The sequence below is a fragment of the Phaseolus vulgaris genome, chromosome 1 (genome assembly GCF_051622355.1).
Source record: "Phaseolus vulgaris cultivar YP4 chromosome 1, ASM5162235v1, whole genome shotgun sequence".
In the NCBI taxonomy this organism is placed as follows: domain Eukaryota; kingdom Viridiplantae; phylum Streptophyta; class Magnoliopsida; order Fabales; family Fabaceae; genus Phaseolus; species Phaseolus vulgaris.
In genome coordinates, this window is record NC_143498.1 from 8198810 (window position 1) to 8223990 (window position 25181).

The window sequence follows — 25181 nt, forward strand, 5'->3', positions numbered from 1 at the left end:
TGTTTCAGGACTTGGAATTGTTGACAGTATTGCCAAGCCGCTGAGAATTTATTGTGATAACTCTGCAGCCGTATTCTTTTCTAAAAACGACAAGTTTTCCAAAGGTGCTAAACATATGGAATTGAAATACTTTGCCGTTAAAGAAGAAGTTCAGAAACATAGAGTGTCAATAGAACATATTAGCACTGATCTTATGATTGCTGACCCTTTAACAAAAGGGTTACCGCCCAAAACATTTACTGGTCATGTTGTAAATATGGGCATTATGTCTACTAGTGAATGATGAATGTTGTTATTAATGCTTATTTGACACTCTGAGCTCATTGAATAAATAAAGTTTCTGAAATTTATGTTTTCTACTTTATGTATATGCATGCAAATTATGTTGTGGAAAACAAATTATGTTGGTATTGATAAAAAATGACATTATGTTTGAACCTATTATGGATTTCTCATTATAAAGTCATATTAAGGAGAAAGAATGATATAGTAGTACATGGAAGGAAATGTGTTGATTAAAATGACATGTAAGACCTTTTAAATGCGCATTTATGTAATTATTAAATCATGAAAGTGTTATAACTCATATGAGTCAAGTGGGAGAATGTAAGAAATTATGTAAATTAATTTTTATAAAGTGGCTCACATGACTTAGAGTTTGGGCTTTGGGCCCAAATATGATTTAATAATAATAATAGAATAAAGGGCTCATTGGTTAACGTGAGAAATATATATCTGATGATATACCTAATGAAAACCTACATCTGATGGAGATTAGGAACTAAATGCTATAGGGTTTTGTCTCTGCAAATAATAGTTGTCTCACTATTAACCATCACGAAAGTGTGTGACAAGAACGGAATTGCTAAGAGATAGATTGGGACAAAGGAGATAAAGTAACTGCTCTATTAGGATCACTCATGAATCAAGGTAAGTGCCTATTCCTTCTTGATTGTATGATTGTGTGAGAATCATGATATGATAAGATTTATATGTGAACATTATTGTATGTGTTCAATTTACATTTATTCATGTTTTAAATTTACATGACTCACCACATGTCACTCTTCCATTGACTCTTCTAAATCCAGGATTTTAATTTGAATTTGAATTTTTAAGTTTTTGCTCTCTTTTGAACTGACCCTAGCATTATAAATAAATGTGTTCAACTCATGTAATTTTCAGCTTGAATGAGAAGAGTTATATTGCCCAAATTTGACTATAAACACTTGTTCTTGAGCTCCCTCTAGGATAGTTTCTTAGTAAACCTAACCCTAGACTTTTTCATAGTGAGTTGACTTCATCTCTCACTCTCCAAAACTCATTTCTCCACTTCAAACAAAGATTTATATTCCTCCATTTACAACAAACTTCTGCATTCCACAACTTCATTCAAAAATTTAAACCAAAGCCATGCCACAGAGGATGCTATCATACTATGTAACTAATTGTTACCTCACACATAAACCATAAGCATGAATTTATGGTTGCCATCCTTAAACCTTTTCAATTTCCCACAATCATAGGATCGTTTGACACCTCTCCATTCTTCACAACAAAATTATTCTTATCTTTACCATTTTCTAGATTGCCCTTGTGATATTTGCACCCATGACACAAACCCACACCATAATTAAAACAACCTTACCTTAAGTTTCTTATACACATGTGCAACATAATCCAACAAAATTATTTAAGAATCCATCAAGATTCAACCGTATTTATTACCAAACTTCGCCACATAACTTCTAGAACCTCAAATACATTCCTCATTCATCCAACAAAATTATTTAAGAATCCATCAAGATTCAACCGTATTTATTACCAAACTTCGCCACATAACTTCTAGAACCTCAAATACATTCCTCATTCATGAATATAATCGAAAAACATTCCAAACTAGTTAAATTGAGAACAATACCTTCTTTTTCTAACTCCAAACAACTTTGATCAAAGGAAAACCCAAAATGTAAAGTTCTTCTTAAAATTCTTTTTCCCTTATTTTGAAGGAGAATATTCACTCCTTACAACTCTTCTTTTATCTTTAACAACACATCCTACATAACACTTTTATTGATTCTATACAATGTTACATCTCTAAAAACTAATTACAACAAATGCCGAGGATAATTAAAAACAATAATTTCAAGAGTTGAAACAATTAAATAAAAGTACAATTTACCGTCATTAAAAGCAAAGTTCACTTATTTTCACAAAGTCTAAATATAATTATTTGAAATTTGAAGCGGATAAAAATAATAGACGATTACTTAACGCATATTTAAGTAAAAATATTAAATAAGAAAGAAAAAATATTGCAGCCACTGGGAGGGAGATGAAGAACTGGTGGTGGAAGTGACAGCAACGCAACGCGATATCCACATTGCGCATTGCTTAACGCATTTTTCAACCACCGTTCTTTCATGGACTCTCTTTCTCTATCTCTCTCTCACCCCAACAAAACGATATGGGACTCACGCTAAACCCCAACAGACTCAGATATTGCGTGCCTCTTCATACCCCTCATTCCTTCACCAATTCACCTGTTTCTCTTTCTCCATCTTCTGGTCAATTCTCTTCTTTCCTTTCACATCTTCATCTTATTATTCTGTAACTGTATATTTCTTATTTCTTGTTGTCACACTTTACTTGTCACAAACAATCACTTCTTGTAAAAAAATTGTGTACAAACTGAGAAAGCAGATTTTATTTATTCATCCAATCATAGAAATTTAGAATTTAGAATATGGGTTATGCCTGATTGCATGGAATTACACTGTCTTGTTGATTTTTACTATAATTATCTTAAAGTTTAGATCAACCATTAATTCTGATTACATAATCGTGATTGTTAAGTTTTATTATAATTATTTTTAAATTCATTGTAAAGATTATGTCCGAATGCATAGAAATTGAAACTGAGAAAGACTTAATCGTAAAGGTAGTAAAATCATGATTATATTTTTTTGTTGTTGTTAAAGTGTAATGTTAACATGCTACTTGCTTTTGTATTGTGTTTCGAATTCCTTTCTATTGTTTTGAATTTTGGGTGAAATATGGGGCAGCTGGAGTCAAGGAGACTTGTTTCAACTGCACGAAGTTGTCTTTGCCGACAACATCTTATGAGGAAGGAGAAGCTTTGCAGAAAGATTTTGGAAGGGTTTATGCATTTTCTGCTTTGGATACCTTGGAAAATGAGTCATTAGGAAGAGAAGAAACCGGGGTACGACATAATTCTTTATGATGAGTCTTGTGATTTTCTTATTTTGACAGTAACAAGTATATTGGGATTTGACTCCTTATGGTGTGTATTGTTCTTGATTTGAATTGTAGTATTTGATAACTTCACTCACTTTAAATTAACGGTGATTTTATCCCTACTTTTTCACTTTAGAAGTCTAGAACCCATCATATTGATGGCCAAAATATAGGTCTTATGAAATGCTAATTTTCCAGGTAAATAAAGGGAAGAGGTCACTGAGTGGTGTACATGAAATGTTTGATGATACCCAAATGCCTTTTGGAGAGGTATCTAGTGTGTCTAAGAAGTTTGAGTCATTCACGCCACAGCATTTCCGTTTGTTAATGAAGAACCTTGATGTTTTAGAAGAGGCTTTTGCCGATTCAGAAGCACTGAGGTTGGAAAAGGCTATTAGATTGCAACTAGAAAAGCTTGGTGCTCTCGAGATATTCAATGTTTATCTATCACTTGTGACAGACTATGCTGATAAAGTACATAACAAGGGCAAATGTGTTGTCCCCTCTAGCAAGAAAAAGCAAAATAAAACTAGAAGAAAGAGAGAAATTGGTGTCACAGCAGTTTCATCACAGTCATTGACTTTAAAAGTTAATCAGGAAGATCTATTAGGATTCTCAGTTTCAGTTGTGAAAAGAGCAACAAATAGTAAAAATAAAAGAATGATGGTTGCTAAAAGGGAGGCAGAGATGGCAAAAGGTGTAAAGGTTAGTGTATTATCTAAGAAATAGAGAGATTGTGTTCCGTGATTGTAAATTACATAAATACTGAAATTCTGCACTACTCTAGGTGCTAGCTGAGTTAGAGAAAATTAGGACAGCTTTAGAAGAGGATACCAAGCGAGTAGTGTGCTTGAATCACTGGGCCGAAGCATCTGGAGTTGATGAGAAGGTGCTACAGCAGCTATTGCATCATGGCTATTATTGTCGGGATGAGCTCGTACGGAGTTCTCGTTCCTTAGTTCTATACCTTGCCAGAAAATACAGGGGTATGGGAATAGCTTTGGATGATTTACTTCAGGTTAGTTCCAAATGTCATTGTGCATGATTTTGTATGTAATTTGCTATTTTTTATTAACGAGGACAGGTTTCTATTTGTGCACTCATTATCTGTAGTTGTAAATTATATCTCAAGAACCCAACTTTCCTAATTAAGAGTCGATATTATGGTGCCAACAATGAACAATTTCTGAGAGTTAAAATTGAAGCAATTAATTCAAGATATATGCATGTGTGTACCGTGGGTGAGGAGGGGGGAGGGCGGAATGGTCATTGAGTTGATTGTATCAGTTGATTGAAAGAAAGGACACGCAGAGAGGCATAGCGTAAATTACACTTTTCCTGGTCACATCTATATTAATTCCACTGCACCAACAATTTATCACCTCTAATTTTGAAGACAATTTACATGTGATCTTTTATTATATTATCTTTTCATTATAAAGTGCTCTGATCTTACATTCTTACCACTATGCATTGAAATTTATATTCTCAACTAGATAAGAGGTAAGATTGTGTTCTGAGGAGTGTGGATAAACTAAAAATAGAAAAGTTTTAAGTGGAAAAAGTTGCACCAAAACTGATTCTTTAGTAAAAAGAGATTATTATGGCCATGAAAAATACTAACATCTTTAATTAAGGGAGAGAATCATACACTTCACTCAACTCCCTGTTTGTCGTAAGTAGTCCTTTCCGAGAGACTGACAGCCAGCTCTGGTACTAAGTGATAAATACCCAAACACTTGGAGAATCCACCCTTAAAAGCTAGCTATTAAGGGGGGAGAACCAAACTCGTAAATACTCCATCAAACATCCCATACTACTCGATATGAGATTTAGGCAACCCATAATTATGAAGTTCCTATCATAATTTGTGTTCCTTGAATCTTCAGGGAGTACAAGGGGTCTGACACACAAGACTGGTTTTCTTCTTTTGTATTTTTTTGGAGGGTGGTTGTAATTTGGTGGTATATATGTCTAAAATAGTATAAAACAAGAAACCTAAGCCACTGACAATTTTAAATCGGAAGTTATTAGGCAGATGTAGGATATAGGCCCAAAACATCATAGGATTTAAGTCCTCTCCTCCCCAAAGGTCATGCTGCTACGAATCTAATGATTTTTTTTCCTGTTAGTTTTATTGGTTAGAATCAACGTCACATGCTTTTCTTTGTTGTTTTATGATTTCTTATTGAACATTTTGTAAATATATGATAACAAAAGGACAATTGAAATTTGCAATGAGATTCCATCATTGATACTTTGATCAAAGTTTTTTGTGAAGTTGACTGAAAGTGCAAATGTAGAATTAAAATGTTACTATCAAGACCTGCATGAATCCTATTTCGATTAGATTTTCATTGACCCATACGTTTTCTTCACGTTTCATAGGCAGGATATGTAGGTGTTCTCCAAGGAGCTGAGAGATTTGACAGTACAAGGGGATACAAATTCTCAACCTATGTGCAGTACTGGATAAGGAAATCAATTTTAAGAGTGGTGGAACGATATTCTCGAGGAGTCATAATTCCTGTATGTTCTTCTTTTGCTTAGGAGATTGTTTCTTACTACCAGTCTCATCCAAGACAACCTAAATTTTGATCCCCGTGTTCTTTTAATTTTCATTATTCTTTTTAGTGGTCATTAAACAGGGCAATAAAGCAAATCCAGAAAGCTCGAAAAGTCCTGAAAAGTACACACAAGAAAAGCCCAGATGATTGTGAAATTGCAAAGATGACAGGTCTTTCACTAGATAAAATCAAATCAGCTAGCAATTGTCTGAGAATAGTTGCTTCAATTGATCAGAAGGTGGGGAATTTTAGCATAGAATATAATGTAAGACTCAGATTCTCTCTGTCTTTGCCTCTCTTACCTGCAACCTATCCGTTTTATTGTGTTATGATCTAAGTGGTGGTATTTTGTTTTTAATCGTCAATGGCTTTGTCATGGAAGAAGAAAGAAAGATGCAGAGCCTTATAAATGTGTGGGAGTATGAGAAAGGCTCCTGCCTTTAGGAAAAGGAAGGAAAATGGAAAATTAATTACCTGCCTAGTTTATTACATCAATCAACTAATACAGAAAAACATGTTCTCTTGTGTGCATGCAATGTCCTTGAGAACTACATTTTCTTCCCTGTTACTAATTTTATTTTTGCTCACGGGATTTTGTTGATAATGTATATTGGTATGTTCATGTTTTGAGAATGCTTTCCCAAAGTCAAGGTTGAACTGGTGTTACCGCTATTTGAGGAATGTATTTTCTTGTCACCAATCTCACCTCACTTATGTAACTCAATCGTTTTATTTTTTTATATCCATCGAGAGTCATAAAGCATACAACATTCTTATTGGGGTAGGAGGGTACAAAGTTTCCATCACACTGTTTTTCACTTAATCTGCAACCAGTTAGAACCTGTGCAGGGATACTAAATTTTGAAGAACAATTATCTTGTAATCTTATGTCAAGTATAACCTGCTTTGTGGATTAATGCTGCAGGAACTTCTTCCCGATACAACAATCGAGAGCCCTGAAAATGGTGTCCTGAAGCAACATATGAAAAAAGACGTACATGATCTTCTGAAAGGCTTGAACTCAAGGGAAAGGCAAATATTAAGCCTACGCTTTGGCCTTATTGATAACCAGCCCAAGTCTCTACAGGATATAGGGACGCTTTTCAAAGTTAGCAAAGAGAGGATAAGAAAAATAGAGAAAATTGCTCTAACAAAGTTAAGGAATGAGGCAACCACCTCAGATTTACATTATTATTTGGATCTGTAGTACATATATATTGTATCTTTAGGTTCTGATAAGCTTAAATAGTATCTTGGTTTCATCTGGCAATGAAAGATGTGTACAAACTCTTGGTCCTGAATTGGTTGGATGCAATATGTGTAAAGTTTGCCATCCTCTTGACTTTGTGTTTCTCCTTCCTGGAAAACTCAGTTGTTACCACCACTGCGGCATTTCACCACAAAAAGAAAGGTGTCCACAACATAGAGAAAAGCTATATCAAGTTGATGATCTCTTTTGTGATCATACTTCCAATCATGTGATAATGCTTATATCTGCTTGTTCTTAATTTGGCCTTCAGAATGAATGACAGAAGATTGTGCTAGTCTATCATGTATATTCAAAATACATGTCATATCATGGTATATTTGTAAAAAATATTATATATATTTTTTTTCATATTTACCATCAATTTTATCTATGCTCACTCAATGTCATGACAATTGCTTGGTGATGATTTTTTACCTACACCCAATCAACTTTAGAATTTCCAAAATTATTTTTCATTCCGGAATTGAAGATATCGAATTAAAACATTTTGGAAAAAAAAATTCAGAATAAATTTTTGTTATGGAAGTGAAATTCTGATATAGAATTCGAAAACTAAAATTTATTTTTGGAAAAGCAATTCCAAAAATACAAAAAAATGAAAAAAAGTATTCCAGAAATTCTAGAAAAAACAATTCTAGAATCCAGAAAAGTGTTTTGGAAATTTAAATATTAAAATGTATTTTAGAATACTAAAATTTGGAATTTATTTTGATCCGCACCCTCTCTTATTTAATAATTAAAAAGCGCATTTTTATTATTTGACATAAAACATCAGGTGCAGGTTAAAAAAACATGGGTGCATAAAGCAATTGACTAGTGTGACTTGAAAATATGTCCGATGCATGGATTGGATATATTTAATAGTTTTTCTTTTACAAAGTTCATTGCATATCAAAATTAGGCAATTACTTCCTGCACCCAATCAATTGCTTCCTGCATCCAACGTAACTTTTTAAACCCAACTTTGCCCTTGTTACAAATTTGCTTACGGATATTAATATCCGGAAGTCACAGATTTACTTATGGACATCAATATCCGGAAGTCACATAATCAACTACGGATAAAAATATCCGGAATGCAATAATGAACTACGGATAAAAATATGTGGAAGTCAATAATGAACTACGGATAAAAATGTGTGGAAGTCAATAATGAATTACGGATAAAAATATCTGGTAGGCATGTCAGTGTACCTTGACTTCTTCGACGATGGTTCATTCTCTAACTTCAGAAACTGACCGTGGCGGCTGATGCTCTGCCTGCGATGATGAAGGTCACTGACGGTGAAGCAAACGAACGGAGACGAAAGTGACTGACGATGGCTGACGGTGGTTGCAGCTGCTGCTTCACGCACAAACGAAGAAGAGAAGAAGAAGAAGAATAGGGTTGGGTGCATGACATTGGGTGCATATCACACTTAAGGTATTTTCAAATTCATTAAGGGTAATTTGATCTTTTTCTATATGTGATTAGGTGCTAGTTCAAAATATCAGATACCGGGAGAATCAGCCTCAAAATTATTCTTAAAGGTTATAAGAAGAAACAAAAACGTAATTAAAATAAATTACATTAATACCTGATGGTATTCTTGAATTACATTTATAGACATTTTTAAAGTGACCTCCCTAATGAAGGACTTTGATAACTGCGGTTGTAACGCCGAAAATATTAGAAAAATTACTTAAAAAATATTGATTTGTGAAACTATATTTTTAAACTTGAGATTCGAACAAGAAATGTATCAGTACTTTACAATAAGTATATTATTTTTATTTTTAAAATATTTCTCTTATCCTAAAATAATTAAAATATTAATTCAAATAAAGATTAATATGTGTTTTATTATTTTATGCTTAAACTAGGTATCATTTTTTTTTATTGTGGTGAAATATGATATAAGAAAAATATTATTATTACATTTTTATATATATTTAACTCGAGAGGAATCCAGTTGTAATGAAGAATAGTTATTAATAAGAGAATATTTGTGTATTGACAATTCTTAAATTTGTATTGTTTTATAATTCAAACATGGTTAAGAAAATTGAGAGCTACATACCAAAACCAATTTATTAATATATTTTTTTTTTTTAACTATTTTTGTTTTATTGCATTAAATTTGATACATTTTTTGTTTAAAAAGTATTAAGATAACAAGTTGGCATAAGTTTCTTAAATTTTATAATTAAAAATATATCAAATCTAATTAACTCATTGTCTATTTTAAATATTATTATAAATTTTTAATTAAAAAGAAAACTTGGCTTTAATAGTTCCAACATATTTACTTCAAAAAAAAAATTGTACATTTTCAATTCAATTTTAGGAAAAAGATTTATATAATAAGTTGTCATAACTTGCATCCTTAACTCCTTGAATGAAAAGAACGTAACATTCAATTAATTCATTATATGTTATTAATGATTGTAATTTTTCCTTAAAACATAAGACTTGATTCAATGTTCTATCCAAAATATAATATTATAAATTTTGTATGTAAAGATTAGAAAAAAAGAAGATAACAAGTTGTGTTAACTTGTAGCTTTAGAACTTAGAACTAAAAGAATATCAAATCTGAATAATTCTATTTTCAGTAAATTCTATTTTTGTTAATATATATAAAAAGGTAAAACTTTTTAATTGCTAATAAATCCTAACTAAAATTATAATATATCATTATTATTTAAAAAAAATTTAAGACATTGTAACAATTTATGTCTTAAAATTTTATAATTAAAAAAATGTCAAATCTACATAATCTTTTTTATAAAAAATTATTCTAAATATATTTATTACGAAGTGGACTTTAAGCCTAACTCAATCCCATAAAACCGGCTCTTAGAATTGAGGTTTGCACCCATTTATAGGCCCAACAAATACTCGCTAGGATAGGCTCGAAATGACTCTGATACCATATTACGAAGTGGATTTTAAGCCTAACTCAACCCCATAAAATCGGCTCATAGGGTTGAGGTTTACACCCATTTATATACTATGAAAGGCTCTAATATCTAGTCGATGTGGGATCTCCAAAAGAAATATAATTATTATAATATTTATTATATTAATATCATTCTAATCAGGAAAATATACTTGTATAGAGTAGTACATGGTTTTAGTTAATTAAAAAGTTGAATATCTCAAAATCATAATAATTTATTTTAATAAAATGTAATGAGAAACAATATGTTAGTGTAATTCGAATGAGATAATTAATTAATTATAACAAAACATAAAAATAGTACACCATGAAATCATACATTAAAAGCCTATCTTATATGCCCTAAATAAAAAAAAAAAGAAGCAATTATATTGGGTCAAACTCATTCTGCTTCAAAGTTTATAAAATAAAAGATATTAAAAAGATGGGATAGGATGTATAAGAGACATTTGAAACCCTAACATTATGCAATATTTCTAACGACAGAAAGCTTTCATTTCACCACTAAGAGGGAAAGAAAAATGACAATTATTCCAAAAAAATGTAATGTTTTTAAAACAACTAGGAGGTTTCTGTGGGATTTTTTAAAATTTTGGGTGTAAGTGTAAGTTGAAAAAATTAAGGGATTTTAGTGTAATTTATCTTTTTAATTCATATATCACTACAAGAAAACCATGAAATAGAAACTAATTTTAAAGACAAAAAATAATTAGTTGCAATGGTAACTAAATTAGAGATCATTTTAGAAACTAAAAAAAAATTGGTTTCTAAATTAGTTTCTATTATTGTTAAATAGTTTTTAAATTTGTATCTAATTAGCTACCAAGGTTTTAACTACTCAACTAATTATTTTTTGTCTTTAAAATTAGTTTCTATTTCATGGTTTTCTTGTAGTGTATTGTTTAAAATATGATTTGGATTGAGTTTAGAAGTATTGACTTTCCATATGTGATTCTCTTGGACTTATAATAGATTGAATTGACAATGTGAATGATTCTTTTGAATTTTTTATTATTTTGAATTTTTGTGATGTTCCCTATTACAACAATTATACTTTCTAAATTTTATGTAAGTGATTTTAATGCATGTGATTATGTGAAATTAATTGTGATGATTGTATATGTTGTGGGCAATTGCAATGACATTAAGGGATTTAAAAAAAAATAAAAATAAAGTATGAGTTACTTGAGGTAATAATTTTTATGAGTGTGAAAATTAATATCATCACAATTGCTTTGGTTGGAAGTATTTGATAGAACCAAAGATATACTATAGAGTCAAGATAAAGGAATATGAGGGTGATGAATTGGGTTAGTTGTTGTAAATAATTACTTAGGTAAAACTTGTTCTTGTTGACCGGATTCTTTAACTATACTTTGTCATTAGAGTGACTAATATTGTAATATTGTATTTGAGATTGCATTGTGTGAACAATTACTACTCATGTTTTTGCAAGACTTATATGTGACTAGGAAGACATATAGGAAAGTTGTGCATGATTACATGTACGTTAATGGTGGAAGAAGACTCATCCTTACTTCTTTTCAGAAGAAGAAAATGACTACATCATCCATGGTAATGAGACGTATAAGTTTTGAGTATGATCATGTGCATTATTTTGCTATGAAATCCTACCACACCATATATGATGATACTGTTAGATCTTCTCCAGATGTGTATGTTGCTTTCTTTTATGGACATGATGAATGGGTTATCCCTGCTAATTATACTTTTGAAAGAATGGAAGATGAATAAGTTACAACATATCCTTTAGACTTTGACCAAGTAGATCTTACTTAAGAGAAGATAATGATTTTGGAGGAATAGATATAGATTACTAGGTTCTCTAGTTAGCTTTACTACTTTCAAGTTTTTGGTGGTAAGAAATTTTATATGATAAGACTACATTTCTATTTTAGCATGTATTTTGGTTTTTGTCATATTTCTTGTGCCTGCTACATTTAAAGAGCAAATTTCTTCATTTTATTTTAAAAAATTCTTGATATTGTATTTTTTTTTATACCAAGGTAAATATAATATATATTGTTTTAATATCGATCTTGTACTTGTATAGGCTGAAGGGTCCAGATAGTACCAATGACGGATGTACAATTGTTAACATGTCGGTGATCTTCAAATTCCTTTAAGCCTCCTTCCTTCAATGTTGATGCTCGGTCGACTGGGGGATACCTGTGATTGCACTCCGACGATCAATTCAGTCCTCTGATTCAGGTGTATTATAGCAGAATGTAGAAATATACCTTACTTCTTCTCAGAAAACTCTATTTATAGTACTTGGTTCATGGGCCTTGACCTTTATGGTCCAAATATCAGTTGCTTAATTGATATGCATAGCAGTTCCTTAATATATGGGGTGTATGTTTCTGTTTAATCGATTTTATCTGTTATGTTAGAGATATCATCTGTATATTTCAGAGTGTGGGTTGACTCATTCAATATCATCGTAACTGATGTTACTTACCACATTTATATCCTTTGACTCAAACGGTCGATCATAGGGACCAAGAGTGATCCCTCCGATATCGATCGATACAGATCTCATAAGATTTTCTTATTCTCTTCATACTTCTAGAATTTTACATATTAATTTCTCCACAACATTTGTGAAATTTAACAAATAATTATATCTTGATTTGCATGCTCAAGGAACTATTACAAGTTTCTTATCTTTGGTTGTTGTTAAGAATACAAAGTGGATATAACATATTTACCTCTACAATTATTTTATTTATATTGTGAAAATGTGTTGGTTACTCCATTCTTTTTGTGACACCAAAAATGAGAAGCATTAGAAAATAAATAACAAAACTTGGATGCATTGCATCAATATTCTTCTAAACTAGTAGTTTATTGTATATGTTATATTATGTTAGCTAGTTGTTATTAAGTACTTCTAACTATGTAACTATGTCCATGTAAAACTAACTTTTTTTTTAAACACAACAAATAATTCTTTTATTCATCACATCATTTTTTTTTTATAAAATTTTTTCATGTTAGGCATCACTATGCAATTTGACATCTCAGCAAGACTGACACCTCAAGTAACAACAATCATCTGCCATCACATGAAAAAAAATATTATTAAAAAAAAGAAAAAGAAAGAAAATACAAAAATATAGGTAGGCTAAACCCTAAACCCTAAACCCTAAAATACGAAAATCATATGTTAACAAAAACGATACATAGGTAGACTATACCTATTCATAAAGAATTCTAAGAACAGACTATATGGAAGTCTATTATACCAATGAAATGATTCTCTATGAATAAATCCTAAATTAGTCCACTTATCAACACACACATTCTATTCACGAAAAATATGAGTAACCCTAAACCTGATTGTCCCACAAAAATTAAGACAAGTATTTCATCGATTACGAAACATCCACTTAATGTCTATGTAAAACTAACTTGCACCTTTCATAGGACAAAGTAATAAATTGTAATGCTCATTTGATCAATAAAAAGAATCGCTATTCTTTTTTTATTTTACTTTGTGTTTTCATTATTTTGCTTTTCCAGTTGGTGTAATTCGTAATTATTATTGCATTGGTCTTTGTACTCCTTTCAACACTAGGTGCATAATAATATTAAATAATATTTAATATTTCAAAAATATAATTTAGAAAAATATTTTTTTGTCATAATTTACCAAAATATTTTGGTTAACATTAGGAAGAATTTTTCTCGATTTTGAGTTTGTCCACAATTATTTTGACAAATATCCAATTAAAGTTAATTTTATAATATAATTAATGTTATTATTTAGTAGACTTTTTTTTACCATTTTCAAGTAAAAAAAATTCTTCAATTAACATTTGCTAACAATCCTATCAATATTAGTTGAATATTAGAAAAAAGGTCGTAGTCAACTTTGAACAGAAATTAATATCAATAAAACAAATCCCTACAAATATTAAACAAAACAGTAAATACGACAAATATAAAACAAAAAAATGGTATTATTAACATTGACCAACAAAACCGATCAACTTATATTTAAGAGATGAGAGATTAAAAAAAATCAAATTCTATAAATTTAAATAATCAATTTCTAAAAATTTAATTTTTTTTTGAAAAAAAATATAATCAATCAATATATGTTGATATAAAATATTTCAAAACCTATAAATTTTTCCTATCCAAATACTCAAAATGTATTTGAAAATACTTAAAGAGTGAGCTAAGTTGAGAGGTATATAAACCTAATTTGTTGTTATCATCTTTACTTAGGTCCTTAAGTTTACATATATTTACGTTGATACTTTATTGATGCATTGTTTAGTGTTCTTCGTGACTTCCAAAAAAATATACTAATTTTGATATATTAAAAAAGTTAATATATTTTAAAATATCAAATCAATATATGATAAAGTGATAACACAAAAAGATATTAATAAGTGATTTTTAAGTATAACTCAATCATATATTTATGAGGTAAGATTTGCAACTACTTATACACTATGAAATGTCAAAATCTCTAGTAGATGAAAAATCTTTAATACATCATTCTCACACCAAGATTATCAACTCGTGCGGGGAAGATTATATAGTTATGGATAATCCGACAATGACCTAATAATTGATGGTCTGATAATCTGACAATGGCCTAATAGTTGATGACCTAAGATATATTTTAAATAGTTATGATATCATATTAATAAGTGGACTTTAAACCTACTTCAATTCTGTAAAATCGATTTATAAAGTAAAATTTATCGTCACTTATATAACATGTGATATCTATGATAGAAAAACAAAATCAAATTGTGAATATTGTTATGAGAAAGAATATGGAAGTTTCCTCTTATTAAAATAAATATTTCTAAATGGTTCTCCATTATTGAGAATTGAACTTGTGAAGGTTCTATGAAGAATGACCTCCATGGATATAAATGCATGGAGTTACGTAGTTGATTTTGCAAATGTTGTTCACCTAACAAAACATAACCAATTCACACACGTCACCACTTCAAGTTCAACAAGTTCATGATCAAGAAATTATGTTCCTTCATTGCTACCTAATAATTTGTCTATAGTGTGTCACTAAATATCTAAATTAACTGCTTAAGATACATATTATTAAACTAATTCACATTTTATTGATTGAATTGTGACAAACTCCAGTGCTTATTCAAAACTATTTTTTATTTTCAATTATATGATGCATTACGTAATAATGAAATATACAGCAATATATGAAATTTTAAATTAACGTAAATATTCATATTATCACTTTTAATGTAAAATAAAATTAATATAAAATTAATGAAAGGTATTCAAAGTCTCATATTAACCGCTTTATAAAGGTTAATTAAGAGGGCGAACCGACATTTCCATACCTATTATTAATATGTAATCTTACATACTTTTTTCCGCATTCTGGAAAATTTTTATTTGAATAATTTTTTTTTGAATTTTGTTAAATTAAAATTTCCTAAAGTTATTTTAAACTAAGAAATAATCTATTTATTTGATTGTCTAATATTTGATTAGTTTTCAATATTTTGTGATAGTAAACTTTCATCTACATAATCTATACTAGGAACAAAATAGAACTAGCTATTGTGATATATTAACTTTATATTTTATATTTTCTAACACATTTATTTATATAATTTATTTTTATTTTACGTTATTTTGATTAAATTTGAGATATTATTTTAGAAAGTTAAATTTAAGATAAAAAGAATTTGAACTCATAAGTTATAGAGAGAACAAATGAGATGGATGTGAGGTTATAATAAACTAAGAAAAGAAGGTCTATCTAAAAAATCAAGATTAACTAATCCACTAGCATATTTTCTTCCTTATAGTTATAATAATTCGAATTCAGCTCTCCAGATAAATCTGTCAAGTACTGTGACTTCATTACTTCTCTTGTCTTAAATCGGATGTTAGAACTTTGATAACTCGATCGACCATCCAATCATTCGATCGACCATCCAATTATTCTTTCTGTAAGATTTGGTTTCACTAGTGCAAAAAGAAGAAAAGGATAGCTTTATTTAGTGCGGCTTTTGCGCTACCCGCTTTCGAAAACAACGCGGTGGCATTTTTGAAATTATTTTGATTTACGAATGCGGTTATTTGAATAACCGCATTCGTAAATCAAAGCGCTTGATTTACGAATGCGGTTATTTGAATAACCGCACTTGTAAATCAAAGCGCTTGATTTACGAATGCGGTTATTTGAATAACCGCATTCGTAAATCAAAATTCTTTGATTTACGAATGCGGTTATACCTTTAACCGCATTCGTAAATCCTTTTTTACCTTAAATTTTGAAGCGCGCCACACACAATTTCAAACTTTATTTCTCGTCTTTGCCTTCGTTTCGCGTTTGCACTCTGAGTTCGTCTCCTTCTATCGCATCTGCATTCCATTTGTGCAATGTAAGTTTCTTGAACTCTCTTTTTTCCTCTTCATCTTCACAAATATATGCATAAAAGTTTTTCGTTTTTCTTATATATGTTTTTTTCCTTGCATTAGTGGTCTCGAAGCACTCTTTCATTGTCTTCGTGGTTTCTTGTGGATTTTTTGGTTTGCTCCGTTGCTGCTTCCCTGTCCGTCGTCGCTTCTGCTGCCGCCACCGTTGTTCGCTCCCGTGACTCTTCATCAATCTTGGCTTCACACAAGATTGACGATGTTTTAAAATTTTTAATTTTTTTTAATGATTCGGCATATACAAGTGCGGTTAAAGCAAATAACCGCACTTGTAAATGGTATTTATAAATGCGGCTATATAGCCGCATTTATATTTTTTGATTTACAAGTGCGTGTTGATCAAATGCGGTTATAAAGCCGCATTTATAAATTCAAAACAACCGCATTTGTTTTATGTTTTTGCACTAGTGTTTTACGAGGATTTTCATGATCGGCTAGTTAGTCCACACTATTATGCTGTGATTTTGAAAATACGTCTGCATTCTCCAGGCGGTTAAAACTAATGCAAATATCACTTTCTCTATTGTTTGATATCGAGTTTCGACATCATGCAATGTCCGATGAACGAAGTAAACCGGTCGCTCATCTTTATTGATGTCTTGGACGAGTGTGGCATTAGTAGTGTCTTCCAAGATCGACAAGTAAACTATTATTTGTTGCTTGAGGTTCGATTTCAAGATTATAGAGGGTGAATCCAAAATGTCCTTCAATTATTGAAAGATTTCCTCACACTTAGCGTCCCAGTCAAATTTTGTTGCTTTCTTTAGGAGTTGCACCATTGGTCACGTCCGTTCGATTAGCTTCGGGATGAATCGAGTTAGGGGGGTTAAACGTCTGATAAGTTTTTGCACCTCTTTAACATTTTATGGGCTTCTCATCTCGAAAGTTTCTCGGCATTTGTCAAGAATTGCTTCAATACCTCAATATGTATGTCAGCATGAATCCCAAGAATTTCCTTCATTCGACCCTGAACGCACACTTTTTGGAGTTGAGTCGCATGCCAGTATTTTGGAGTGCATCAAACATTGCACGTAAATCCTTCGTGTGTTGGTCGCATGAGTTAGAGTTTACCACAATATCATCAACATAGACCTAAACACTTCGTTTGAGCATTCCTTTGAAGACTTTGTCCATCAGCCGTTGGTAAGTGGCTCCAACATCAGCTCAAAGGGCATGACTTCATAATAGTAATAGGCATCGTCTGTCATGAACATTGTTTTTTTATTTATCTCTCAGATGCATGTTGATCTGGTTGTACCCAGAATATGCATCCAAGAAATTCAACAATCGGTGTCCGGCTGCGCTGTCAACCAGTCGGTCAATGCTCGGTAGTGGATAGGCATATTTTAGGCACACCTTGTTCAAGTCTATATAATTTATGCACATTCGTCACTATCCGTTCGGCTTTCGAATCATCACCACATTAGCCAACCATGTGGTATAATGAGCCTCTTGTATAAATCTGGCCTCGAGTAGCTTCTCAGCCTCGGCCTTGATCCTTGCGGTGCTTCTCTTTTCTTCACCCAACTCTCTCTTCTTTTGGAGATCAGTCCAGCCTCCTTGTAGACAAAAAGACTATGAGTGATTACACTCGGGAGTGTTCCTTGCGAGGTTCTTAGAAGTGTTCTTTGTGAGGCTCACAGGAGCATTCCTTGTGAGGATCCCGGGATCGCTCCCTATTAGTAGAGTCCACCCTTAGAATAGTAACATAGCACTCTCGTGTCACCTTTTGATCTCCGTGACTATGTCCCCGTACGTGGAGGAAAACTTCATGGTGAGGTGTGGAGTCGACACTATTGCCCGAAGGACATTGAGAGAAGGCCTCCCCAACAAAAATATTATAGAAAGTGTTAGCTTCAGCTATCGAATGCCTTATCTTGATAGTTCAACAAAGATGTTTTCCTTCACCAAACGTGGTGTACAAGTCTATGTACCCCGAAGTTTCTATCCGTTCTCCAAAAAAACTGATCATATGGTCATCATACCATTGGATCTCGATTCTCCAAAATCCTCATCTTTTTAAACATCTTCCTGTAAAAGATATCTACTAAACTTCCTTGGTTGATGAGGGTCTTCAAGATATAGAAATTATCTATGTCCATGGTGATGACCATAAGATCATCTTGTGTTGGGTCGATGATCTTAAAGTCATCATCCGTGAAGAGTATCGGCGACATCATCTCTTCATTTTCCTCACGAAGGATTTGTGTCTTCTCCTCATTCTTCTGGCGTATCTTAGCCATCTGCTCGACTTTTGACATCCTCTCACTTACCATGTTCCTTGTTGATACCCTTTGCCTCTGTGATCTTCAGTACTCTCTCAGCCCCACGGTGGGCGGCAATTGTCCTTGTATACGGGACTGAGACAGTAAAGGTAATGGTTGAACAATTGATTCCTTCTCTTTGTTCGTGTTTCGCTTCTTCCTTCCTTTGTTACTAAGTCTCAAACTTCGGCTCTCGGTCGGGAGTGTATATGCAAAAGATACTATGATTGTTAAGTAAGTGTTCAATATTTGGTATGTAATGAGTGTTGTATTAATTACTTCTCTTTGATTTGTCGTGTGTGTTTATTTATATAGTTTTTCATTGACTATATTATTGATGAACCATATTTAATGTGCATAATCATAAAAATGGAAATACCTGATTTTTCACATATTCCTTTGTACCTTGATGTTTTTATCTTTAGTGGGTTGGACGACCTTCGATATCGGATGCTATAGATCGTCCATCCCCAACCAGTACAATAAGTATCCAAAAAGTATTTATTTTTTTGAAAATTATTATGATTGATATTATTAGAAATAAACAAAAAAAATAACTAAATTATTAAATTTTAGTTTTTAGTAACAACCTATTTGTTCATAAAATTTATTTATAAAATATTTGATATTTGAAGAATTTCAAGTATGTGTAAGTACTCTTGTTCCAAACATCTTAGTTTTTATATTTTTTTTAAAATAAAATAAAAAGATGGTTATCTAAAAATAGTAAGGATGATTTATATATAGCAGATACCACTACAAGAAAATCATGAAATATAAACTAATTTTAAAGAAAAAAAAAACTAATTTGTTGCTATAGTGACTAAATTAGAGACAATTTTAGATACAATAAAAATTTGTGGTTTCTAAATTAGTTTTTATTATTGTTAAATGGTTTCTAAATTGGTGTTTAATTAGCTACCAAGGTTTTTGCTACCAAATTTATAATCTAAATAATTGGTAGTTAAAATCTTGGTAGTTAATTAGATACCAATTTAGAAACTATTTAACAATAATAGAAACTAATTTAAAAACCATTTTTTTTAGTTTCTAAAATGGTCTCTAATTTAGTCACTACAGCAACTAATTATTTTTTGTCTCTAAAATTGGTTTCTATTTCATGATTTTCTTGTAGTATACTTTTAAAATATGAGTGAAATTTTTTTTTTATAAATTTAAAATATAATTAAAGATAAATAAAAATATAAAAAAAGTATAATTATTCTCCTAGTATATATTGATATATCTATTTCATATATATATATATATATATATAAACTAAATATTAAATGATAATTATTTTCTATGTTTTGAAAATATTATATACAATTTTCTTATAGAAAATTTTTGTTTAATAAATGGCCTAATATTTTTGTTTCTTTTGGTTTGAAAATCATAAATAGCATGCACCAGTTTCTCACTTTTACTATTTACTATGAAAGGAATAAATCGTGGGAAGATTTATACATCTAGTGCAAATTTGTTTCGTTTTTATAAAAATAAATAAATTTTAAAAAACTAAAAAATGGATAAATTGTATAAAGGAGGATGATATTAATTTTAAGAAATTGAGCTTAGATGCCTAACTTCTATTTTGATAAAAAAAATTCTAAATTAGGAGTCCTTCTTTAAAACATGACTTATTTTTTAACTGTAGTTGTACATGACTTCTTATTTTTTTAATTTTATTTTTTAATTGAAGTTATTTGGAAGTGTGACTTTTGGATTTTTTTTCATTTTTTTTTTTTGTTTTTCAATTTTATTATGTTATTATTAAATATTTATTTAAATTATAATAATAATTTTTCTATAATAGAAAGAAAATAAAATCTGATTGACTGAGTATATAATAATGATATATAAATTAAAGTTAAGTAAATGCATGTTGAATTTTTTATGTTATTATTTTTAAAATTGTATATTTAATTGTTTTTAATTGAATATAATTGAGATAGTTTATTATTATTAAATAAATATTTAGTCAGCTTAAGTAATTAATTATTTTATTTTTTAAATTGTGTATATAATTATTTGTAATTGAATATAATTTAGATTGAAAGTTGTATCTTAAAGTACGACTCTTTGGAAAAAAAAAATCATAGAAATAGAAGTCATGCATCTAAACACTTCAAAGTAAAATCGTACTGCCCCACGGTTTATTCATTTTTTTTTATAAACTTTTAAAAATTTGTCCACTTTTATAAAAAAAAAAAAAACAGAAAGAAAAAAAAAATACATCAGATTTATAAATTTCCCTAAATAGTTTTTGGAATAATTTTCTATAATATATATATTGAATTACATTGGTGTATATATTGCTGATTTCAAATTAACATTGCAATGTTATGATTATGCAGGCAAAGTTGGAAAACGCTTTTATGCATGTTAGACAAAATCTAAGTTCGAGACTTTTGCATTGCATGCAATAAATTTGGACAATTTTTGTTCCTTCCTTAGTTTTCCTTAATTTTCTTTCTGAATCTTTATTTAGTGTGGAAGATTTTACATCAATTAAAAATTAAGATATTTTATAATTTATAAAGTATAAATTTTACTTTATAAATTAGTTTTATAAAATTAATTTAAATATAAAATTCACTTCTTAATACTTAAATCTGAATAAAAATAAATTATAAGCAAAGATCCCTTCATCATATCAAGCTCAATATACATAAATATTAATATACACCTTCTACTTCTATTAATTTAGTTGAGTTTTCCCTCTATTTTTTATCCTTTTACTCTTCTTTTATAATATGTGACCTATTTGCTGAAAAAAAAACCCTATTCCCAACAGACTTAAACAGGGTTGGGGAGGACAGATTTTGCAAATGATTTGCTGTAATTGGTTTGATAGTGAAAAGATATATTGTTCAATATGCATATTGTTTTGATATACCTTGTCCCCTGCATTAAATGACAAAAAATATAAACAATATATAAGTTAACAATTTAAAATTAAATTATTTCATATTACAAAAGTTAAAAATAAATGAAAAAAATATATTTTACTGAAATATTATTAATCTGAGGAAATAAAAAAAAATTGTAAAATAGGGTCTTTTGTCAAGTAAAATAATTTTCTAAACAAAAATACAAAAAGTGATGATAGATAAGGAAAGAGAGGCTAAAAACAGTGATACAGTAGTTATGAATCTAATAGAGAGAAAATGAAAAACATGAAAAAAGTGTCTTTGCAGGAATAGCACAAGTCTTGTGTTGCAAAGTAGTTTTACCTGAATGAGACATAAAAACACTTGAAAAAGCATAAACATTTTTGGTGATCCAACAACCATAGTTTCAGTACTAGATCATATATATATATATATATATATATATATATATATATATAACTTGTAATGGGTCCCAATTTAGTAGGAAGGCCAGTAATTGTCTAGATCCATGCAGTGGTCCATGGCCATGTACCTATTGCCGTGAGAATTTGCATTGGCCATGTCTGCACCATACCCTACATTGTGAGCAGCAAGAGCAGTGTGTGTCACCATGTTGGAACTGAAATCATGGTTGAGTTGGGCCACAGAAAGTGGGTGTGGTGGTGGCATCATTGGCCTCAAAAAGGGTTGTGTTTGTGTGGTGGCACCTCCCAGGTTCAAATTAAGGCCAGAAATGGTGAAACCTGCTGTTTCTGCTCCTGCTGCTGCTGGATTGTTGAAATGGGGGTGCATTGTTGGGAGGTTCATGACATTGGCACTTGTGGATCCACCACCTCTCAAGAGCTCTGAAGGGTTTCTTGATCCATAAGGAAAATTGAAATGAGCAGAAGGATCTCCCAGGTGCATCATTGGGGGTGGCACAATGCTAGGGCCAACTTCCACACTGTAAGGATTGAGTGTTCTGGTGTTGGTGTGGTTGGAATTTGATGGGAACTTTCTTGCTCCGCCACTCTTCCGGAACACTCGGCAAACCACCCATTCATCTTGCTGCATATCAGAGTATTAGGTCATGCTATACATATCCTTTGCTTGAACCCTAAGATTGCTTCTTTACATATCCTTTAAGATATAAATTGTCAAATGGACTAGATGATCATATCATGGTTAAACAGTGGTGGAGATATATTATCGACTATTGCTTATTAATATGATTATTCAGAATAGATATCACTTCTATATAAAATACAAAAAAAATATTACTTTTACAATTATAAATTGAAATATTCTAATAAAAAATTATTTCTCATCTCGATAATACTCATAAAAATAAAGTTTATTTGATCATTTAATAGTAAAAAAAATATTTAACTATTTTTAGAATAAAATATTATGTTTGAATAAAATAATATTTTTTAGTATAAAATAAATTAAATTGGTTCAAAGATATCATTCTCCATATAAATTTATATATTTATTTAATAATTAAATTTATTTAGAGATAGAAATGATCTAACTAGCTTCTATATGTTTGACGTTGTGTTCCATAAAAAAGCTTAAACCACGTAGTTGAAAAAGATTTATTTGCAGACAATTAATTACAATTTTTTATCGGCAAAGAAAGAATTAATTACATGTAGGATGAAGATATGTTGGTTATTACTTAAAAAAAATATTAAATAAAAATCAATTTTAGAAAAAAAAAAATTAATTATTATATATTGACAAAATTAGATACTTAAAGTTTACAAAAGTTATTAATTAATTATAGATAAATAGTTTATAAATTGGTATCTAATTAGCTATAAAGAGTTTTGCTACCAAATTTAGAATTTAAATAATTTGTAGTTAAAATATTAGTTAATTAGATACCAATTTAGAAACTATTTGTTAATAATATAAACTAATTTAAAAATTAATATTTTTTTAGTCTAATTTGTATTTAATGATTTATAGTAGTGTATAAAAAAGATAAAATAAATAAATGGAACAAATAATTTGGATGAGAGATATATGTTACAAGTTATTGTATATATAGTGATAGTTTGTAGAGTAAATCTACAAACAAAAAAGAAAAAAGGAGTAAGAATATCTAACTTCATTGAAATGTTGTAATTTGAGAAGTGAAGATCTGAAAAAAATCATGACTACCTTCATAATTGGAGGGTATTATTTTGTTTGATTTGAAATTGGTTATTGAAAGAGGCATATTAAGTAGAATAATGTAGTTATAAATAAGTGTATAGGTGCAATATATACCTTATCGATTTTGAAGGTGGATTTTGAATGAATGCGATATTCATGCATGACCCAGTTGGTTTTCTCTCCTCTGGGAGCCCTACCTTTGTAGAAAACCAAAGTCTTCTTCATTCCAACCAACTCCGATGTAACACTGTTCAAGATTTCCTTGTCTTTTCCAGTGGTTTTCCAGTACCCTGTGTTCGTTGCTCTGTTCGTTCTCACACCTGTCGGATATTTACGATCCCTTAGGTTGAAGAAGTACCATTCTTTTTGCCCCATCTTCGCCTTCCCTATTTCATCCAAATATTAAACCCTATTCATTTTTCACAATAATTTCCTTTTAAACCTTAATTATCACAACACAAACGTATTGAAAAAAAAAATTATGTTAATTAATTAGTTATATTATAATATGATGAATTGTTGGAATAAGTGTATCCATGACTTGCTTGTGAAAAGGGTATGTGGTTTATACCATAGAGAAACCCTAGATGGCGTTGACTATTTTCAGAACAACATGGATGTAAATTAGATCAAATATGTGATAAACACTGAAATTGCTGAACAAAATGAAGCACATATATGTATAGTTTCCACAGATCTAAGATTTGTTGATATAGATGAGTTTGCAAAAGAAAAAGTGAAGTGTGTGAATGTTGAAACAAAGGAAAAAACATGGTTTTGTGTGAGATATATATAACATTACCCGGAAGATCCCATGGCTCACATTTGTTGAGATCTACAACAGCTATGGCTTTTCCTGTGAAATTAGAATCTGAAATCTTGTTTGTGAGGTAGTAAGAAATGAGTTCTTCATCGGTGGGGTGAAACCGAAATCCAGGTGGTAGGGTTTCCTCCTTCTTCTTCTCATCACGAGTCCCTTCCATTTCAATGTCTTCACCCTCTTTGCTGACAACTTCTTTGTCTTTCTGTAGCACACAAAAAGTAACATGATGTACAAATTCATTTAACTACTACCTTCTGAACTTTCTAAACTAAAAGATGTACAAAAAGAGGTTAAAGATTTGAGAAATGAAGTTTATTAGGATGTTGTATAATAATGACTCGGTTGCTTACTTGCATGGAGAGAAAAACTTTACTTGGATTCAGGTTTTGATGATTTATATGAACAAGCTTGTTCACAAGAAACGCTGACTTGAGGGTTACTGCAACCGAATGCTAATTGTAAAAGGAGATGAAGAGGGTGGAGCTTTGTAACTGGTGCTCACCATGCATCAGAAGTTCAAGAATTTAAGTATAAAGAAAAAAAGGGACAA

The 25181-nt window shown here is 30.4% G+C and overlaps 2 protein-coding genes and 1 long non-coding RNA gene across 7 annotated transcripts; 2 read left to right on the forward strand and 1 right to left on the reverse strand.

The window, feature by feature from the left end:
• The first annotated feature begins 2296 nt into the window (after nt 1–2296).
• On the forward strand, nt 2297–7465 carry SIGC (RNApolymerase sigma-subunit C). 4 transcript variants are annotated; one of them, XM_068615636.1, is made up of 7 exons: nt 2297–2567; nt 3066–3223; nt 3457–3963; nt 4046–4276; nt 5647–5787; nt 5893–6090; nt 6751–7465. In XM_068615636.1, the coding sequence occupies exons 1-7, from the start codon at nt 2468–2470 to the stop codon at nt 7030–7032; spliced, it is 1617 nt and encodes a 538-aa protein (XP_068471737.1). In that variant the 5' UTR covers nt 2297–2467; the 3' UTR covers nt 7033–7465. The 4 variants fall into 4 exon arrangements, 2 of the variants coding, with proteins under 2 accessions (XP_068471737.1, XP_068471738.1); XM_068615637.1 differs by having other exon boundaries at nt 5893–6063; XR_011081423.1 differs by having other exon boundaries at nt 2309–2567; nt 5907–6090.
• Nucleotides 7466–16426: 8961 nt separating this feature from the next.
• On the forward strand, nt 16427–16902 carry LOC150029497 (uncharacterized). The gene is made up of 2 exons (XR_016518447.1): nt 16427–16456; nt 16554–16902. It is a non-coding gene; the product is annotated as an uncharacterized LOC150029497 (long non-coding RNA).
• Nucleotides 16903–21983: 5081 nt separating this feature from the next.
• LOC137815425 (protein CUP-SHAPED COTYLEDON 1) lies at nt 21984–25144 on the reverse strand. Of its 2 annotated transcripts, none has more exons than XM_090299647.1 (4): nt 24982–25144; nt 24632–24833; nt 23923–24194; nt 21984–22713 (listed from the first exon to the last, which is right to left on the reverse strand). In XM_090299647.1, the coding sequence occupies exons 1-4, from the start codon at nt 24985–24987 to the stop codon at nt 22144–22146; spliced, it is 1050 nt and encodes a 349-aa protein (XP_090155773.1). In that variant the 5' UTR covers nt 24988–25144; the 3' UTR covers nt 21984–22143. The 2 variants fall into 2 exon arrangements, with proteins under 2 accessions (XP_090155773.1, XP_068474661.1); XM_068618560.2 differs by having other exon boundaries at nt 24611–24833.
• Between the last annotated feature and the right edge of the window lie 37 nt (nt 25145–25181).

Coding starts and splice junctions, on each gene's coding strand:
- SIGC (XM_068615636.1), top strand. CDS start 2,468: ATGGGACTCACGCTAAACCCCAACAGACTCAGATATTGCGTGCCTCTT. Junction 3,964..4,045: donor AGATGGCAAAAGGTGTAAAG/GTTAGTGTATTA, acceptor GCACTACTCTAG/GTGCTAGCTGAGTTAGAGAA. Junction 4,277..5,646: donor CTTTGGATGATTTACTTCAG/GTTAGTTCCAAA, acceptor CACGTTTCATAG/GCAGGATATGTAGGTGTTCT.
- LOC137815425 (XM_068618560.2), bottom strand. Junction 24,195..24,610: donor TGAGCCATGGGATCTTCCGG/GTAATGTTATAT, acceptor TGGATGAAATAG/GGAAGGCGAAGATGGGGCAA. Junction 22,714..23,922: donor CCACCTTCAAAATCGATAAG/GTATATATTGCA, acceptor TCTGATATGCAG/CAAGATGAATGGGTGGTTTG.